Source organism: Anneissia japonica, unplaced genomic scaffold (assembly GCF_011630105.1).
Source record: "Anneissia japonica isolate Jap-2015-1 unplaced genomic scaffold, ASM1163010v1 scaffold310_len583560_cov164, whole genome shotgun sequence".
Taxonomy (NCBI): Eukaryota; Metazoa; Echinodermata; class Crinoidea; order Comatulida; family Comatulidae; genus Anneissia; species Anneissia japonica.
In genome coordinates, this window is record NW_022695742.1 from 279,857 (window position 1) to 299,909 (window position 20,053).

The window sequence follows — 20,053 nt, forward strand, 5'->3', positions numbered from 1 at the left end:
CTGACTTAGCTTTATAGTCGAACCAGTCAATCTTTAGACAAAATTATAATGAACACAGAAGTAATTTTAACATAAATATTTTACGGAATCCGTTCCTGAAATATACAAATAATAACATACCAAAAGCCCGAAAAAATCTAATCAGGGGAACAATGTTCATTATAAAGATATTTAATGGGTTAAAATCAAACGTTTTATTGCACAACTGCTCTGCTGGAAGCGTATAAATGCATGTCGTGGCCAAGTTGTTGCTAACGAAAAAATGTGAATTATAGGGTAATACGCCCGCGCGCGATCCAAAAGCGGGGAACACATAGGTTTGTCGCGTCAAAGGGAACTGTTGCCGAGTGATCTCCTTCTCAATAATACCTCCATGTTATAACATTACGCATTGCCGTAACCATCATAGGGATGCTTTTAGCTTTGGGCGCGTAAGCATAGCCTCTCGATAATGCTTACGCCTCGACGTCGTGAGCATGATACTACGTTATGAAAATGATTATAGATTGAAAATTGTTAATCTTATTATTGTAGCGAATACTATGTCAACGTTTAAGTTAGTCATTTATTAGTTAAATAATATATTTATAAACATTATTTAAAGTAATTTTTAAATAAGTACTTATAGGCTTAGTCTATGTTTCAAATAATCTTATATTAGGTATGCATATTTAATATACTGTGTATAGTATAATATGAATGTTTTGTATTTCAATCATTTTTATTTTAATGTAGAAAAAAGTATTATATAGTGTAGGCACTAGTATTGGTATATAAAAGAATTGATTCTTTGAAAAACGAAGAGTGTGGGATGAAGTTGAAGTAGAAGCGAGGTCTGAAAGTTATGACAGTTCAGGATTGTTGGTTGCTTTCATTGTAATACTGTTAGCAGTATTTTTAAACCCATTCGTGAGGAAAAAGGCAACCCATAAAGAAATGTGATCAAATTGTCTTGTGCCGGATATCCTTGCAGCATGTAGTATTCCATAGATGTTACAATGCTGCAAGAAGTGATTTTGTTTCACCGAACCACGCATTTCATATGCGTTTTGCGGGAACAGTGTGAATGGTAGTAGCACACACATCATTTGAGATGGATTTTCTAATGTGCTTGATTTTCCTGTGGTAGAATTAAATTTGGTGGTGTCTTGAAGGTAAACTGATCATCATAAGTAAATCCGTGCACATGGTTGGCACGACTGGAACCGGTGTCAAGATTAAAGAGATTTTCAATTTTTGACTTAATCAAACTGACCACTGACTTTGAATCATTGGTTTCCAACATCGGATCGAAAACCTATTGTAATTTTGTTCTGATTGGGTATATTTCTATCCAGTCTTAATTCTTGTATTTTTTAACAGTTTTTTTTACCATTCACTTTCGTCGTTTTCCTCCGTGCATGGATCGTTTATCCAATGGAAGACCAAGACCATTACTACAAAGATGTGCCAAGTAAAATGGCAACATTCTACAAAATGTTTAATGTTAAACTGCTAGTTATTAAACTTTCATGCATAACCTTTATGCATAAATATTCTTCGCCCTTAACCAGTTTGTATTAACAATATACGAAATATTTGTTTTATTTCTCCGCTTCCTACATATCGTATTTCTCCTGGTGAGGTGTTAAGTAACTGTAATATAGTTTACGTCTTGATCTCTTACTATTAGGCATACAGTGACAACAAAAGCTAACTTCATAGACCTATAGTTAAATCTGAATACAATTTAATTTGGTGTAACAGTAGATATAGGTCTTTGGACACAAACAGCAAACGAAATTCGTGTTACGCGTTTTAAAAATTACCATTTCAATACTTTTGTATTATGTAGCAAATTAGTAACTAAAATAAATATGTAACTTAACTCGAGTGTTTTGCTATTAATTGAGGTGATACATTATATTATTCGAAATAATATAATTATTGCATAAAAGCAAATTTGGTTGCTATGGTTAAGGAATGACGTCGTACTGATTACCACTTATTATTACCAACACCTCGATTATTGGTTATTAATACCAAAGTCATCGCAAAACTCGTTCATGTTTTTTAATTTGTCTCGTCATTTCTCTATTGATAATTTTGTCCCGATGATGCGGGAAAGGTAAGTCGTTTTCTTTTTCTATTTATTTTTTAAATGCCCACATATTCTCCCACAATATTCCCCCCCCCCCCCAGAAGTTCAAAATTTTATACGAACTACATTGTATAATGTAATATGCAACATTTCATATTATTTTATTATGTTATTTATTTATGATGACAATTGTTCAAATTAATATAATTTTTGCATAGAAGCAAATTCGGTTATTAATACCAAACACATCGCAAAATTCGTTCGTGTTATCTTAAATTGTGAACTCGTCATTTTTCTGTTGGTAAATATCGTATCGTTCCTTTTTCTATTTATTTTATAAATGAATATTTATTACAAATTTGCCATAAGATAAAATGAACATCAACAAAGAGCAATTCTAGAGAATAAAATGGCCTTAAGCCCAACACATTAAGTGGTCATCTCGGAACTCCTATTTTATCCTAATAAAATAGGCCTATATAAAATAATTATATCATTATATAAAATATAAAGAAGTATACGAGAAAACATTTAAGATGCTGTCACATGTAATATGTTGTCATAATCATTTTCATCACATTTCAATCACCATCATCTTCATCGTCCGTCATCACCATCGTCATCACTTTCTTTTTTCCTCAGCATACTACGAGTTATCGTTATGTTGGTCATTCCTGTTACAGTTTGCTCTAGCGATTTAGGTAAATACATTGGATTATATATTTGTTATGCTGATCAAGACATTTACTGATAGATCAAAATATGGTTTTTAATTAAGCGATGCAGACAGGGAATACCCAGCTAGGTCTTGCAAAACACCAATTAAGAGAGGTTAGAGGAAGTTTGTCTAGTAGTGCTTTAAAGTCCTGATGTTATTAGGATGGCGAAAAGCAAGAAAATGAGAAAAAAAAATCATAATGGAATGTGAAACAGAGGGGGAGCAAAGAGTGTGGTGATACTTGGCTTGGGTCAATGGGTCAAGCAGGTCACACAAGCACTAGGGAGAAACAATGCTACCATGATTCTGCTACGCCAACGATGCTTTTTTTAAGGGGCGGATTTAGAGGAGCTTTAGCCATCCACCCTATAGCTAAGACTATTGCTATAGAAGTATGAATAGGACTTTATAAAGTATAATTAAATTTCAAAAGGCGCAATATTAGTTAAACACGAATATAATTTTCAATTAAACAGAGATTTATAACAATGAACTCAATCCCCACACCCCTAATCTAACTGTCTGTCCCTTGTCTGGACAATTTGTCAGGGAATAATGGCTGTATTGAACCAGTGGCGTAACAAAGAGGCCTGGGCGTCTGGACAAGAGACAATTCATTGTGCCTTCTAACTGGGGACCGGATCCGGGTTGATTCCAGTGGGGTACGGGGAAATCCCCTGTTTTAGTCTTTTTACAACGTCTAGTAGGCTACGTATTATGTATTGCGTTTCTTACATGTTGTGCTCCTTAAAAGCCCCGCTCTGTCGATTTGGTTGGGTGGGGGGAGAAGTGGCGAAGTGCTAATGAATATCCCGGGACCTCCTTAAGCCTGGGGCCGGCCCCTGGCTTTAGCCAGTGAAATCTCATAGTTGTTACGCTATTATTGAAACCCCCCCCCCCCACCTCCTTAAGTCATATTGAGGCGCCAGCTGGGGGTCTGGGGCCAGGGCCCCTCGTCGGGGAGAGCTGGGTATACATTCAAGCCACTACTTCCAAACTTCCAATGGGTGGATCCTGGATACCTTGTTGAGGAAGGCTATGACATTATCATTAGGTGTGGATGTTTTGGTTTCATTTGTGAATAATTAGCGATCATAAATGAAATACAAAATTTGTTTCGTAAGCGTGTTTGCAAAGCAATTTCAGTGGATGGAGGAACGACGGACAGGAGGAAAGATCAAAGTAAAACTTGTGAGGATGATGTATACTAGTGCACGATGATCTTGTACTATATATGAATTGAATAGATTGGTCTTAGACCGAATAAGTAATTTAAAGAAAATCGTACATAGAAATTGCTTTATATTATATAGATATCATTAGGTTATTAGCAGGGCGGCCGCGGGCCCCGGGGCATCTTCGCTTCCCGGGCCCATTGGTTAGGGGTCTGTGGCTCCAGCAGGATCGATGGCAGATCCCTGGTGTCCCCCTCCCGAAGCTACGACCTTTAACGGATTAGAGGAGGACTAATTTAATAGATTATAAGTGCCTAATTTCACCAGGTCATGAAAGATAAAGTATAGAAACATGGAAAGTGAAATCTATCCTTCCTTTTATTTAAACGTGCTGAAAGATAACATGGTATCAAAGTTTACAGTGACGGATCCAAGAATTTGAAATGGGCACCGAGAAGGATTTTCACAGATGGACGGTCTATATCTACCTCAGCCCCACTATGGTTAGGGCCGAGGTTAGAAAATTTATGACGGCCGGAAATGGCACGCTTAGACTTAAATTTGAGTAGAATTTTTCTTTTTTTATCAATTTTTGTTAAATTTTGAAAATTTAGGATGTGGGACCGGGCCTCCCTTTAAATCCGAAACTGGTTTAATATATTAATTCAGTATTTACTTGATAATGGAATCTCTATAGGTCTATTCGTCTTTTCTAACTTGTATGTATATTGACGATTTCCAGGGTCCAAGCCTTTTATAATTATTAATTAATAACGTAAAGAATTTACTATTTGATACATTGTCATAAATTCTATAGTAGTAGAAGTCATGAAAATATTCAGGAAAACGAACTAGAAGCGAATAATTACCAGCTTTTACCGATAAACTGTCAGCTTTATTTACAATTATGGTGGGAAAAACACATGAATGATACTGGATGAATGTATACGTTTAATATTTTTTATTTATTTATTTTATTTTATAATTTTGTACCTAGTCTTCCCTGGGCCACTACCTGGCCAATGCCCCAGGGCACTTGGCCCGGTTTCTCCGGCCTCTCGGCGCCACTGGTTATTAGTACTGAAGAGGAGCTGTAGTCATAACGTGGCAATTTTTAACATAATCATTTTTTTTAAATTCTTTAGAGATGTATATAATGCAGGTGCGTTCGCATCAGCCCTGATAATAATACAGTGATGAGCTATAATAAATTCTTGATGTTTATTCTGTTGTTCTGCTAGCTGTATTTATTGACAGCCGGGGAGAAATTTTCTATGGTTATGTTGATACTGACAATGCATTTATTATGAAACCAATGCATCAGGAAGTTCATGGTTGTATTGCCGTTGCTTTTCATAAGCATTCTCAATCGTTTTATTGGTCGACTTGGGATACTACAAACGGATTATGTTGGATGAACATCAACAGTCGAGCGGTGTCTTGTCGGAGTTCGGAGTACGGTACGGTATGCTTTGTTATACAATATTTGCAAAAATGGCCTAAATATAGGCAAATCATGGAACATGGTCATTACATTAATCTGCATGCCCGTACCGTGGGGGAGGGGGGTTAAGGGGGTTACGACGAACCGCCAAAAAACTGGAGAAGATCAGCATTTAAAAACGAAAAACTGTTATTCGTAGATATATTTACAATGTTCTCAAAATTTTCGGAGATCATACAAGCCAAGTGGTCCTTTTTCCACTGAAACAAACCTCCCACAAATTAAGTCACGCTACGGGCCTGATCTGTACGGCAAGCCCATAGTGTTATAAGGGCACGAATAATTTGGACACACCTGTGTCCTTCCTCAGCGTTGCACGTATGACTTTACTGTTTGAACGTGTCGAGGAAGCAATGCGAAAATTGTATTTACCATTGCTTCTTCGGCACGTTCAAACAGTAAAGTCATACGTGTAACGCTGAGGAAGGACACAGGAGTGTCCGAAATATTCGTTTTCAATAAATGTTATGTCTATATTATGTCAACGTATGCAATCGCTTCATTTTCGTACTTGCTTTTTATTTTCATTTTCCCGTGTTTTAACCCATAATCGATATCGAATTAAAAAAAAACAGTGATAGAGGAGATGGTATTAGACGACATCAATAGGGTGCTGTATATTTTGGAAGATGGAGCAATTAAAAAGGCAGTTATATACCAGTCCGGTGTTGAGTATATTGGGCTTTTCGAAAGTGAATCGTTTGTATCACATTTGGATATAGAGGCAGAATCACAGTGAGTTCCTTGTATCATTTTCTCACTTTGATCCCACATTATCATATCGTATAGCCGTCCGCCACTTGATCAAAGTCATCGTCGTCATCAGTATTTATTAAGCCATTGTTTTTGTTCAGTTTTTTTTTTTCTTTGAATTTTGCCATATCTTTTTTCTATCTTTTTGCACTGGGTTTGTCCGCTCGGCCTTTGGTCACTTTCCATGCTTGGATCTTTTCCATACTATGTCGAAGCGTAGACCATAATCAAAGATGTGCCTCCTAATATTTAGTGTCAATCTAGATTGGGGTGTGGATGTGAGGACCAGTTAAAGGAATTAAGGGCAAACACTTTATTTCAAAAACAGGTCAACTGATCTGAATGAAACTTTCGGGAAAGTTTATTTAAGTTACAAGGAAGAAATTGTTTTGTGTTAGTGACGATCCAATTTAGGATGTAAATGTGAGTGTCATTTAAATTTCTGACGTCAAGACCTAAATATCTCTAAACACATATTAGTGGGTGGGTCTAAATTATACTTTCTAAATAATTTGTCAAGGTCTATTAAAGAAATAATTAAATTTTTGTGACGATCCGGAGTAGGGTGTGGATATAAGAACAATTCAAAAGGAAAACGTCCCAGACCAGATATTTCAAAAACGGATCAACTGATCTGAATGAAACTTTCGGGATAGTTTAACCAAGTTACAAGGAAGAAATTATTATGTGTTAGTGACGATCCAATTGAAGGTGTAAATGTGAGGGTCATTTAAAATTCCTGACGTCCCAGACCTAAATATCTCTAAAACCTTATCAATGGGTCTAAATGAAACTTTCTCTAAAAGTTTAGTAAAGAAATAATTGCATTTTTGTGACGATCTGGAGTAGGGTGTGGGTATGGTGACCATTCAAAGCAAACGTCTCAAACCAAAACGGATGAAATGATCTGAATGCAACTTTCAGAAAAGTTTAAACAAGTTACAAAGAAGAAATTATTAAACTTTGTTGACGATACAGACTCAGGTGTGACGTTTGGGGTCATTTTAAGTGCTAACGTCCCAGACCTAAATATCTCAAAAACTGACCGTACCAATGGATCAAAATAAAACTTTACAGAATGGTTTGTCGTGGTCCACTAAGAAATTAATAAAATTTTGGGGACGATCCGGAGTAGTGTGTTGATATGAGGGCGATTTAAAGAATTTTACTAGATAGTTGATTAAATTATATAAACTCAATTCGCGTTTTCTAAATCGTTTAAATCAACTGCTGCTATGTTAAATGCATATACCGTGCTATGCATGAACACATTTTCGTTTTCAATCACTGAATTACTATTAACTAAAATGCACTGATCACGCAGTGTCGGCAATGATTATCACCTTCCCTTTTATTATGAGTCTTTTTGTTACCCTGGTTATTACCATTGCAGCTATAGATCTAGTCTTACCAACGACAGGTTAGTTTCCCTGGGTTTTTTTTAAATTATTCTTTTTTGTTATTGTCTTTTGGCGTTAGCAGAAATAGTTGTTTTTGTTGTAATTTATTTTTCTTCTTCTATCCCGTTTTCCTATGTTTTTGCAGAGTTCTTCTGACCGGCACTTTAGTCACTTTAATTCAAACATTGTCCAAGTAAAGACCATATCAAAGGTGTGCATATCAAAATACAGTATTACGACATTCTATACATATTTTGAATATTATTAGTAGTCATAATTCGAGTTTCCTTGACGTCGAGTTGTTCTTTAATTTCATAATTTTCTTCATAACTTTCAGTATGATTTCATTTTTGTTTTTGTGTTATTTTACGCTAGACTTTTTAAACTAGTTGTTTTTTTTTGTACTTTCAACATTAATTCTCTTTATGGTAATAAAAAAAGCCGTATGTTCAATTTTACAAACAGACATAGTAAGCCTAGTTATTATTGTTAATGTTATCATTACTATCAATACTAATCCATCGTATCGTGTAGGCCATAATAATGATGTGCGAATAGATTGGATGAACGGTTGATATGTTTTTGTTAATGAATATATATATATATATATTTTTTTTATCTATTTTACCAGATAAAAAGATATATAATGAAAATAATAGTTAAACTAATACTAATTTCTTGGTCTCTAACAAAAGGCCTACCAAATAATTAGTACATTATCGTTAGGCCTCATCACAGTATTCATTAGTATTGATTTACTATAAGCCTATGTAAAAACTAAATTATGGTTATTTGTTCCAGCATATTGTACTACGTCATAATGGATATCTCTAATATTGTGCAAAGGCTCGTCAGATATGATCTAGACTCTAATCAGCGGACCACTTTGTGTAGTATAGGTCTTGAGGCCTTTCCAATAATTATCAATGGTAAGCAGGCAGTTCAATGATTTCTGATTTCTGTATATTATATACCGGTACAACACGTGTTTGGGCGTCAAATATTAGCATACAGTAGAGAGCGAAATCAATTGCCTCCAATCGGATTCAGACTTCCAACGAAAGCCTCAATTGAACAGTTAGGCATAGGCAGCAGAAGATTCCAGGGTCGAATCCCGGCTGGGAAGCGTTTTTATTCCTACAATCGAATTTTTACACTCACGTAAGTGAGCTTAGAGGCCGCAGCTAGAAAATCATAGTAAATAACATATTTTGGTTTATGTTTAATGATTTAGTCATGTACTTTATGATTAAATAAAAATGTTAGGTTTATATGATTTAAATGAGTAATATATTAGTATCTGTCTCTTATACACATCTAGATGTGTATAAGAGACAGCCTTATTTTTTGCGAATATAATTCCGAATATGGGTATTCTAGCATATGGACGCTTCCTGTTCCAAATATTGAGGACGCAGAAAGTGACCCTGTACATGTATTTGATGTGCATACAATTAGTGATATTGATAGTAACGGATCTCATATCTATGCTGTTTCAAATGGAAGAGTCTACGATATTAACTTGTCCACAGGAATGACTATAGAGATGACCTACGACTTTTACATTCGTTCACTCCTCATAGTGCCAGGTAGGAATATTTTAAAATTAATATTGTGTAGTTAAGTGTAAAAATTCATCCTTGCAATTTTGTATAATTAATAATTTAATAATTTTAAATGATGCCATATTGATCAAATTAATTATGACGTAAATATTTACAACACCTGGTACCTTTTCAAAATCATGACTACGACTTAGGCCTACATTTCTTTATAAAAACAAATAATACATTACTTCATATACGCTCTTAATTGATTTCTTATTTTCTGACGCAGTGCCATTTCGATTATGAGTGCTCTGTGAGGGACTCTTTTATTGAGGATAAACTCCAAATGGCGGAAAACAAATTTGATATAATTTTGTTAGAAACCTATCCTCTGCCAGTCATCACCGTCCCTGTATTTTGTTCGTTCATTGTAGAACGTATAGTATGGAAAAAAATACAAATTAGGTTAATGATAATACAATATTTTGTTTTTGAATCAACATGCTTTTCAATAGGCTTACACGTTTTCCAAACATGTTTTACTTAATTTTGTGAACAGGAATATCAGAAATTCCTCTCGGAGTTTCTTTAATCAGCCCAATGCCCACACCAGAAATTGCATCGGATGAAGTGAATTCTATTGACCCACGCTTACCTGATGTTGCAGCCGATGGTATGTAGGCCAACCTCTTTGCCATAATTGTATTGTTTATTGTTACATACTGCAAATGACTTCAGGATCCATAACCGCAGGTTAACATGGGCTGTATAATGGACCATTACACCGGGGTAACCCCCTACTCGTCTCGAAAGATGTACTGCGTTGTTTTAAGTGCACATGAGCCAATTGTGAACAGACTGGGCCTACGGGTTAGAGTCCTTTCCGAGAAGTGTTCCACCACTAGAACCATAGGCGAGCGGCCTCAAACCAGAGCCTAAGTCATGGCTGTAGGTTTCGATGCTCCTCCTTAACCGCTCGACCATCCGTCTGGCGATCTGCGCGCAGGTTTATATGCCACTTGTATCCGTATTTACTTATTGTACTGAAGTCACGGTATCTTAATAGTGGACAAAAAGTCCGATATTGAGGCACGCAAAAACTATAGTGGGCGTGCTATATTTAAAATCCACTTGCAAACACATCACCCGCTTTGAATATTCAATGTTTTAAATCAACCAATACCGTGTAAATTCGAAGATATCACTGCATATTCATGAACTACCCCTAATTTGGACATGTGAGAAAAGCCTGGAACCTATCGTTATAATAATACGTTCATAGAATTTGCTGTGAAAGCCGACGAAGGTAAGGATGTAATTTTCATGTTTTTTTAGTAAAAATTTCGGGTTTTATGGCTAAAAATGGTAAATAATGTTATCCATCATTCTTTGAAACATACTTTATATGTAATGCTTAATTACTAAGGAAAAACAGGGGCGGATCCAGCCCGGTAAGAAAGAGGGGGCGTGAATGTTCGAGCTATGTGACAGTCTCAGGAAAGAGCCCCTGGTAGGGGTGCAAGGGGAGATTCTGCCTTAAACCTCTAGCACCTTCATTAATTTGAGTTGATATTTGATTGATTTTTAATATTTAGCATGTTAATTTTCTGATATATACCCGTTTCTTGATTATTGCATATTCCTACCTCCATATTTTATCTCACTGTAGATCTACAACTGTTTTGCTTCTTTTTGGCTCACATTCCTTATTTTCGACAACGATCATCAAACCATTAGCTCCATTGTGTTTTTTTCTTTTCTCCACCAATTTTGTCTTTTGACAATGGTATTTAGTAATAATAGTCATGTTGCTTAGTACACATAATTGTTTTGATAATACTCCTTGCATTTCTTGCACATCTTGTTTTGATAATACTCTACATGTTTTACACATCTGTTAGTTTTGTCAGCTAGAGGAACAGCAGCTATCCGTACAACAGACTCACCTGTCAGTGAGTTGCCTTTAATTGGTATTTTATCGACACCTGAATTTCCACCTGAAGAAGTGAGTTCGGTTGATCTATTTTCAGTTGACAGTGCAACCGATGGGATGTACCTCATTAACGAGTGTCCTGATAGGCCCTAATTAAATGTTGTTTATTTTCCTTCTCATAAATATAGAAATAAGGAAATTCATCTTCCATTGGGAATACTTAACAAATTTAATTATATACAAAATGAGTTTTAAAGTATTTTTCTATAATATTTTACATTATTTTGCATTTCTTTTAGTTACTACTGCTCACTCCCGTGAATTGCCTTTAGTGAGTTCTATATTTCCACGTTCACCTGTCAGTGCGACCGATGGTATGTACCTCTTTTTTTGAGTGTCCGACTCACAAGTTTATTTTATTTATATATTCATGTTCTTTTGCTATACTTGTTTCCATAATTTAACCATCTGTACATGTTTTAGACAATGCAACCGATGGTATGTACTTGTTTTTCTAATGTGCTTTCTTCAAGTTTCTTTGGAGTTTTTGCTTCCATAATTCAACTTGCAGACGCTTGTTTACTTTCTCCCTCTCTACATCCTTACATGAATCTCACTTTGTTGAACCTGTTTTTATCCAGATTTTGTCTTTCACATTGGGTTTTGTCCGCGACGGGGGAAATTTGAAGTTTTTAAAATGGTATATTATTTTGATACTACCCCATTTTTTTTTACATTTCACTTAGATTTGACTGTTAGAGTAACAGCGACGACAAGAACAAGAGACCCTCTTTCCAGTGAATTGTCTTCAGTCGCTGTTTCGTCAACGCCAGAATTTCCATCTGAAGAATTGAGTTCTATTGATCCGCGTTTATCTGACAGTGCAGCCAATGGTACGTACATTTTTAAAAATCTTTATGCCATAGGTCGTATTTATCTATATATTTGTCTAAAAAACATGTCGTTTATAAGCTACATTTACTTTATTAGATGCATTACTGCATTTATATTTATGTTTCTTTAATATTTCCCTTTCTCAATAATTTAATTTACTATACATGTAGGCCTACAGTAACCGTTTGATGCTTGTTTACTGGCTTGCATTCTTGATATTTTACACGCAACCTCACTATGCTTTGTTCAGTTGCGTGCCAAACCCCCCCACCCACCTCCTTTTTTTCTTTTACCAATGTTGTCGTTCATATTGTTCATGGCCCTGGCAAATGTTTAGTGTTTACAATGGTATTAGTGTACTAATAATGGTCATGTTATTTGGTAATATTTTAAAATATTTTGCATATCGGTTAGTTTCGACAGCTAGAGTAAGAACAGCGATCCGAACAACAGATCCTCATCGGGGGCAATTTTAAGTGTGTATAAAATGTATATTATTTTGATACTACTCCATTTTTTTGCATTTTACTTAGGTTTGCCAGTTACAGTAACAACGACAACAAGAACAAGAGACTCCCTTTCCAGTGAATTGTCTTCATCAACACCTGAATTTCCATCTGAAGAAGTGAGTTTTATTAATCCGCATTCATCTGACAGTGCAGCCGATGGTACGTACCTTGTTTAAAATCATTATGCCACAAGAGGTCGTATCTATCTATATATTTATGTTTCTTTAATATTTCCCTTTCTCAATAATTTAGTTTAATGTACATGTACTTTATTTGATGCTTCTTTACTGGCTTGCATTCTTGATATTATAAAAGCAACCTCACTATGTTATGTTCAGTTGCCCTCCCCCAATTTTTCTTTTACCTATTTTGTCTTTAACATTGTTCATGATCCGGGCAAATTTGTAGTGTTTACAATGGTATATAGTGTGTTAATAATGGTCATTTTATTTTGATAATATTTAAAATTATTCTGCATATTGGTTAGTTTCGTCAGCTAGAGTAACAACAGCAATCCCAACAACAGATCCTCATTCCAGTGAATTGTCTTCAATCGCTGTTTCATCGACACCTGAGTTTCCACCTCACGAAGTGAGTTCAATTGGTCCACGTTCAACAGATAGTGCCACCAACGGTATGCACCTCTTTTAAAGTCTGGTTTATTTTTTTTGTTTATCAATATACTCAGGATTACAATATTTCTGGCTCCATCGTTTGACCGATCGACCACCATGGTGTTTGGCTTTTATAATAGTAATGTTGCTTAGTACACACATTATATTTACTAGGCTACAATAATTTGATAGTATTTCACGTTATTTTGTGTTTCTCATAGCTTCGTCAGCTGGAGTAACTAGGACGATAGGAACAACAGACCCTACCCCCAGTGAATTGTCTTCAATCGCTGTTTCATCGACACCTGACTTTATATCTGACGTAGTGAATAATACTGATCCACGTTCACCTGACAGTGTAACCGATGGTATGTACCTTTTCATGTGTCGTTGTCGTAGGTTGCCTTTATCTATATATTAATAGATAGATAAATTTATAATTGTCCTTCTCTTAAATACAAACAAGGAATTTCATCTTCCGTTCGAAATGCTTAACAAACGTAATTATATACAAAATGAGTTATAAAGTGAGTTCTATAGTTCCACGTTCATCTGACAGTGCCACCGATGGTATGTACCTCTTTTTTTAGTGTCTTACTCACAAGTTGATTTCATTTTAGCTTACTTTACACAATTTTGATGCTTGTTTACTGTCTCAAATTCTTGATTTTTGACAAGCATTTAGCTTAGTTGTACATTTCCCCTTTTTTGACCAATTTTGTTTCTTAACATTGTTCATGGGCCGGGTCAATTTGTAGTGTTTACTATTGTATCTATTGTGTTAAACATATTTCCATCGTGTTTGGTATTCATAACCGTAACTTTGCTTAGTACACATATATCATATTTACAAGGTGTCGTTGTCACAGGTTGCCTTTATCTGTATATTAATAAATATAGATAGATAACTTTATTGTCCTTCTTGTAAATAAAAATAAGGAAATTCATCTTCCATTGGACAATGCTTAACAAATTTAATTACATACAAAATAAGATCTTTCTATAGTATTTTACATTGTTTTGCATTTCTATTAGTTTCGTCTACTAGAGCAACAACATAGACCCGAGCAACAGAACATAATCCCATTGAATTGCCTTCAGTGAGTTCTATAGTTCCACGTTCCTCTGACAATTCTTCCGATGGCATGTACCTTTTTTTGAGTGTCCTACTCACAAATGGATTTAATTAAATATTCATGTTTCTTTACTATAATACTTGGTTCCATAATTTAACCATCTGTACATTTAGACAGTGCAACCAATGGTAACTACCTCTTTTTCGATTGTGCGTTTTTCAAGGTGCTGTTATCTATTTATTCAGGTTTTTTTACAGATTTTTTCCATAATTCAACATGCAGTGCATATTTTTGATGTTTTGATAGTCATGTTGCTGAATCCAAATATTATTATGAAAGGAATTCTCATTATTTGCATTTTCTATTATTTTTGTTAGGAAGAACAACAACGACATCAACAACAGGCATCCCTTCAAGTACATTTTCGTAAATTCGTGTTTCATTATATGTCTATATATGGCTCACAATGTTGGTTATTGACATGCATCTCTCTTCATTTATGTCTTGATTTTACTAGTTTCGTCTTTCAAATTGTTTACAAACCGTGTGGGGGGGGGGACAGTTTGAATTGATTAATGTTATTTATTGCCTGCTCAATCTACATATTTTGAAAGGAGTTCACATTATTTTTCATTTTCTCTTTGTTTTGTTAGCTAGGGCAACAGCTGCATCAACAACAGACACTCCTCTCAGTGAATTTTCTTCAATTCCGCTTTCATCTACACCTGAACTTCCATCTGAAGAAATGAGTTCCATTGATCAACATTCCTCTCCTAGCAGTGCATCCGATAGAATGTACCTCTCTGCTGATGGCAATATTGTAAGCAGCAGCTTTTTGTTTAGTTTTCAGAATCTATTTGTCTAACAATTAATAGTGTAAATAATATGCTTACCACCGGGATGGTGCCAGGATTTCCCCGGCGGTGGTCCGATGCCCCCGACGAGAACAAAGTGGGCGTGGTCGAGCAACGCTTAAAATGTGTCGAAAGTTGTGGCAATTTAGGGGTTTCAAAGGCTTATTTAATCGATTTTAGTGTCTACTAATAATATGTACAAAATACATATAATTTTTTTTCTCCCCACGAATTGTGGTTTTCTCTCGCGCCAACCTCCCGCAGGGCGCCACCTCTGTGCTACTGCAAGAAAACCTTCACCTGTAATTGATGTAATGACTAATTGTGTACAGAAATTTTATCTTATTATATGACATATTTTTTCCCTTTAAAGGCTGGAGAGACACTAACTTCATGGATTACGTCACAAGAAACGGATGTTCTACACCAGTTAGACAGCTCTTCAAGTGACAGTTACTTTTCATCAGATTTAAAATCAGTCTGTACGACATTCAGATCATTTTGTGGAACGAAAAATTACTATCTTAATACTAACAAGGCAATTCTACTAAAGGTCACTCATCTTCACTCGCGAACATGGCGCGTGCTGGGGCGGATGCAGGGTGGTGGTGGTGGGGACATGAATTATTGTTAAGATCTTTAAAGTATGAGAGTGCAATTTTCGGGCACCCAGAGGTCCGTATTCTCAAAATATTCAGTGTGGACTCTCATGCACCCACGGCCACAGGTCATGTGAGCAGGAGAGACGTCCCCCCACATATTTTTAAGGGGGGGGGGAGAGTTTGTCTTCTCACTTTTTGTCCGCAGTGCAATTTTATAAGTCAATAAGATGCCTGAAAATTGTTGAATTAAACTGCATAAATGACCCAGGTTTTAACGATTTTAGCAAAAGAGCGCTGTACAGCCAGAGTACATCTTATTTTATAGCAACAGATAGTCCAGGGGCCAGGAGACAAAAAAGGTGCACCCACTTGCTTTATACCTGTCATCATTTTTGTTGTTACCTCTATGTATAAGCTTAAAAAAATGCCTTGTTACCCAAGCGATTTCTGGTTGTCTCTGCCTGTAAACCGACATTAAAAATGGGTACCTGTTTTTTTCATTTTGGGTGATCGATAATGGGTGTTTTGTAACATTTATGCCCACAACTTTTTACTAACTGAATATATTTTCTTGTTCTTAGTGTAAAAGTGTAGAATAATACAGTCCTATGATTTGGTACAATGTAATTACATCGTTAATTATGTCACAGGGGGTCAAAAGATCATCAACACAAAGATCAACATCGTATTACCGAAAATGTATATTAAAACGTGTGATAATAGTTTTTTATCCCGTTAAATCTAAAATAACATGGATAAAAGTTAGTTGAGGTAAATTATATAATAAAATACATGCATAGATAAAATTATAACATTTCTGCTCCAGTCACTGCAAATTTATAGCTCCGAAAATATGTGGGCGTGTCTATATTATACATTCACCACTGGCTTTGATACGAATGAAAAAGCTCTTTAAATAGCAGTTATGATGCTACATGGTGATGTACCTTAGAGGTGGCTGCTGTATTATCATATATTATTAATATTTTTATTATACACTTTGGTCCTAAAACCAAGAATATATATTCAGTTGATTAAAAGTTTTGGGCATTACCCCACCCATCAATCCTAATACTGAACAATCTTTCATGCTGGTTTACATTCACTGACAACCAGAAATCGCTTGGATAATAAGGTGTTTTTTAAGCTTATACATATACTATAGGCAACTGAAAAAAATAATTTCAGTTATAAAGCAGGGTTGTGCTTGGGTGTTCTTAGCTCCGGGCCTAGTATCTAGCTACAAACATCTGAATTACCTATGATAAACGACTCAAGTGCGGGTGCTTTTATTATAATTTGAAAAGTACTGTATGAAAAAACTTGAAAAAACTATGAAAATATTGGTTTTCGGCACAAGTAGTAAAGTAAAGTAAATACATCAAAGAGAGTTAAGATTTATTTTCTATGGTACATCACAGCGATTAATTAGATCGATAATGATGGATTTTACTATGTCATATCTGGCATTAAGAGTGTCATATCTGGCAATCTAGAGGTACCGGTACTATTTCACCAAAGTTTACCACCTTAGCCTCAACTATGGTGGGGCTGAGATGGATGTGGACCCCTTTAACTCACAGATGTGACGCGACAACAAATCGCGTCAGGCTCCGTAGCACAATGAGTTGGCCTTTAGGCCTATACATTATTTATATTGTTTTACATTATATTATATAACTGAAGGTATTTTTATATCTCTCTGTCATTAGCTAAAAACAACAATTAAAAATTCAATTTCAATGTATATTAACTTACAATTAAAAAAAAAATGGATGAGAATATTTTAGTAGTCAATTAATGGATGTATACCTTTCCTGTATTCACTTTCATAGACCCTTATATTGTCTTGAAATATTTCTCAAAATGTCTGTAAATCAGCAGAGTTTTCGACTTGTTTTGATATTTTTGTATGAGCTATTCAAAATTGTGATGTATTTCCTTTTAGTCAACTGAGCAATATGTTATTAGTATATTCAGACTGTATTTAACAATCGTAATTATTATTTAAATAATATCAATATCTTCTACATATTTTAAATGTAGACTCAACTGCCTCATGGATAAGGAATGTAACACACATTCGAAAAAACATCGAAACAGAAACTAACCAATCAGTTTCCGCTACTGTAAAAGTTCCACTGAATAAAGGTATTGATTGATTGTATTGAGTTTCTATATTTAAAGATATATCGTTTGTGTTTTAAACTGCAAAAAAAAAAAAAAAAAAATCAGAAAATTATCAGAATAAAAATGTGCTTATTTAATCATGGAGGTATAAAATTTTTTTATACCTCCATGATTTAATGGAGTATTATCAACTTATAGTGAGACACAGAAAGAAATTCAGTATAACTGTTTTTGTGATGCATATTGTAAATGCATCGGGCTATCTTATATATCATAATCATTATAATTGTTTTTTGTTTTGTTATTGTGTTTGGATATAATTATTATATAAACATGTTAAATTCAATATATTTATTATTTCCTATTAGTCAAATAAGACGTTACATTATTTTGTTTTTTGATATTGACTGCAACGTTTTATAACCTGATGTTATAATTCGCTTATATTTGTATTGGTACATGCATTTGGCACTATAGTTCTTATGAGAATAAGTCATTTTAATTTTATTTGGACATTAACAGCAAGTATATATATATATAATACGTAATATACATATATACATATCTACTACTACTACTACTACTACTACTACTACTACTACTACTACTACTAATAATAATAATAATAATAATAATAATAATAATAATAATATATTAATAATTAAGTTACACCAGTCTTAAATATTGTTGTCGTATACGGCATTGGCGAATCACATTTGGAAATGAAGTGTTATAAAACTATTCTTTGTAATGAGCTACCACTTTTTTTAATCATATAGGTAACCTTGCAATTGTAATAATCTATATGGAAAGTGATATTGTTGCTACCGGTCTTGGAAATGATGTGCAGTTAGATGACACAACGTGCGTACAACTAATTTATACAACTATGTTCATAGATATATATGTTGTCGTCCTCAAAACGTACCTAAGTTACGAAGGGTTAACAGATACTGAAAATGATTTTTAATGTCAAATGGATTATCAAAACCAGAGGATCCACTAATTAGAAAAGAGACAGAGACTTTTTGAGATTCAACGTTTCGATCTATTTGATCATTTTAAAGAATATTAAAGATGATCAAGTAGATCGAAACTTTGAATCTCAAAATGCCTCTGTCTCTTTCCGGGGTTACTGTCTTTTTGTTTTAAATTGATTATCGTTAGTAGATCTCTTCCATCGTAAACTATTTCTGAATATCCAAAATTTGCAGTTTATTTTGGTTAAATTTGGTTAACCTGAGATTTTGATCAAACTACACATCGATCCACGCTCTTGGTCAGAATATTTATTTAGTTCGATTTAATTGTTTAAGTACGTTTTAATATTTGAATATTGATAGCATTATTCACTTTACAGTACTGTTGATTTTTTAGAAGTGAAGTTCTTCAAAGATCTACGTATCTTATTAGTGGTTTGCTCTCAATCAGTATTTATGGGACGAATGACAGCATAGATACACACGTGGAATTTAGCCTTCCAATAATAAATGTAGGTTGAACATTTTCTATTAATTCTTTACTTAATCATTTGAGTAATTTCTACCAATGTATTTGAATGACAGTGAAGGCTATAATGGCTGTAAAATATAAGGCCAAATAAAATAAATTGTTAGTTTCACGTTATTTTTTTTTCATGAGGGTATTTACTATTTGCTCCAATATACTAGTGGTAAACAGGCAGTAATAACATTTTTTTAAAGTAAAATGAATCTTTGTAACACAGTTTTGTCAGTTATGTTTCCACTTCAACTTAGACTTTGACAACAATCTATTAGATCATCATTATTTTTATTTTCCATGGGAAAAGTATTGTTTGTTTGTTGTTTTTGTTTTGTTTTTGTTTTTAAAAATTGCCAAGAGTAATTTCAGTCATGAGGCTCCAAATTTGATAAGGCGGGGACGTAAAACTAGCAATTAATTTTATTTGGCCTAACGTCTCAATGAATGCGACTCTGGTGGTGTGATATGGCGCCCCTACTTGTGTACATTAGCGCCCTCAATTTCTAGGCCATTAATTTTGAATTGATATTAGGCCTATATTATATACAAAGCATTACGTTATTTACTGATATCTTTTCTTCACACTCACTGTTAGTACCATGTATTTTCTACATATTAATTGACTCTAAAATCAATTTAAATAAAAACTTTGAAACATTTTTGGGGCCCGCGCCTCTTGCCCACTTTCAAAATATTTTGAGCGACACCCGACTACGCCCACTTAGCTCTTGTCGGGGCATCTCCCCCCCCCCCGTTGGGAC

General features: G+C 34.6%; 2 protein-coding genes across 2 annotated transcripts in view; both read left to right on the plus strand.

Annotated features, from left to right (window-relative positions):
* Positions 1-2,037: 2,037 nt before the first annotated feature.
* Positions 2,038-8,579, plus strand: LOC117101535. Its single transcript, XM_033241505.1, has 5 exons — positions 2,038-2,107; positions 2,723-2,781; positions 5,215-5,433; positions 6,053-6,212; positions 8,432-8,579. Exons 1-5 carry the CDS (start codon positions 2,046-2,048, stop codon positions 8,577-8,579), a joined length of 648 nt encoding a protein of 215 aa, XP_033097396.1. The 5' UTR covers positions 2,038-2,045.
* Positions 8,580-8,951: 372 nt separating this feature from the next.
* The window catches only part of LOC117101536 (adhesion G protein-coupled receptor E1-like), an 18,297-nt gene continuing 7,195 nt past the window's right edge, over positions 8,952-20,053 (plus strand). Inside the window, exons 1-12 of the mRNA XM_033241506.1 lie at positions 8,952-9,219; positions 9,737-9,850; positions 11,410-11,484; positions 11,857-12,003; positions 12,538-12,672; positions 13,001-13,147; positions 13,349-13,495; positions 14,857-15,023; positions 15,431-15,539; positions 17,706-17,810; positions 18,569-18,653; positions 19,167-19,281. Of these exons, the coding sequence (XP_033097397.1) occupies positions 8,952-9,219; positions 9,737-9,850; positions 11,410-11,484; positions 11,857-12,003; positions 12,538-12,672; positions 13,001-13,147; positions 13,349-13,495; positions 14,857-15,023; positions 15,431-15,539; positions 17,706-17,810; positions 18,569-18,653; positions 19,167-19,281 (1,614 nt within the window). The remainder of the gene's footprint in view (positions 9,220-9,736; positions 9,851-11,409; positions 11,485-11,856; positions 12,004-12,537; positions 12,673-13,000; positions 13,148-13,348; positions 13,496-14,856; positions 15,024-15,430; positions 15,540-17,705; positions 17,811-18,568; positions 18,654-19,166; positions 19,282-20,053) is intronic.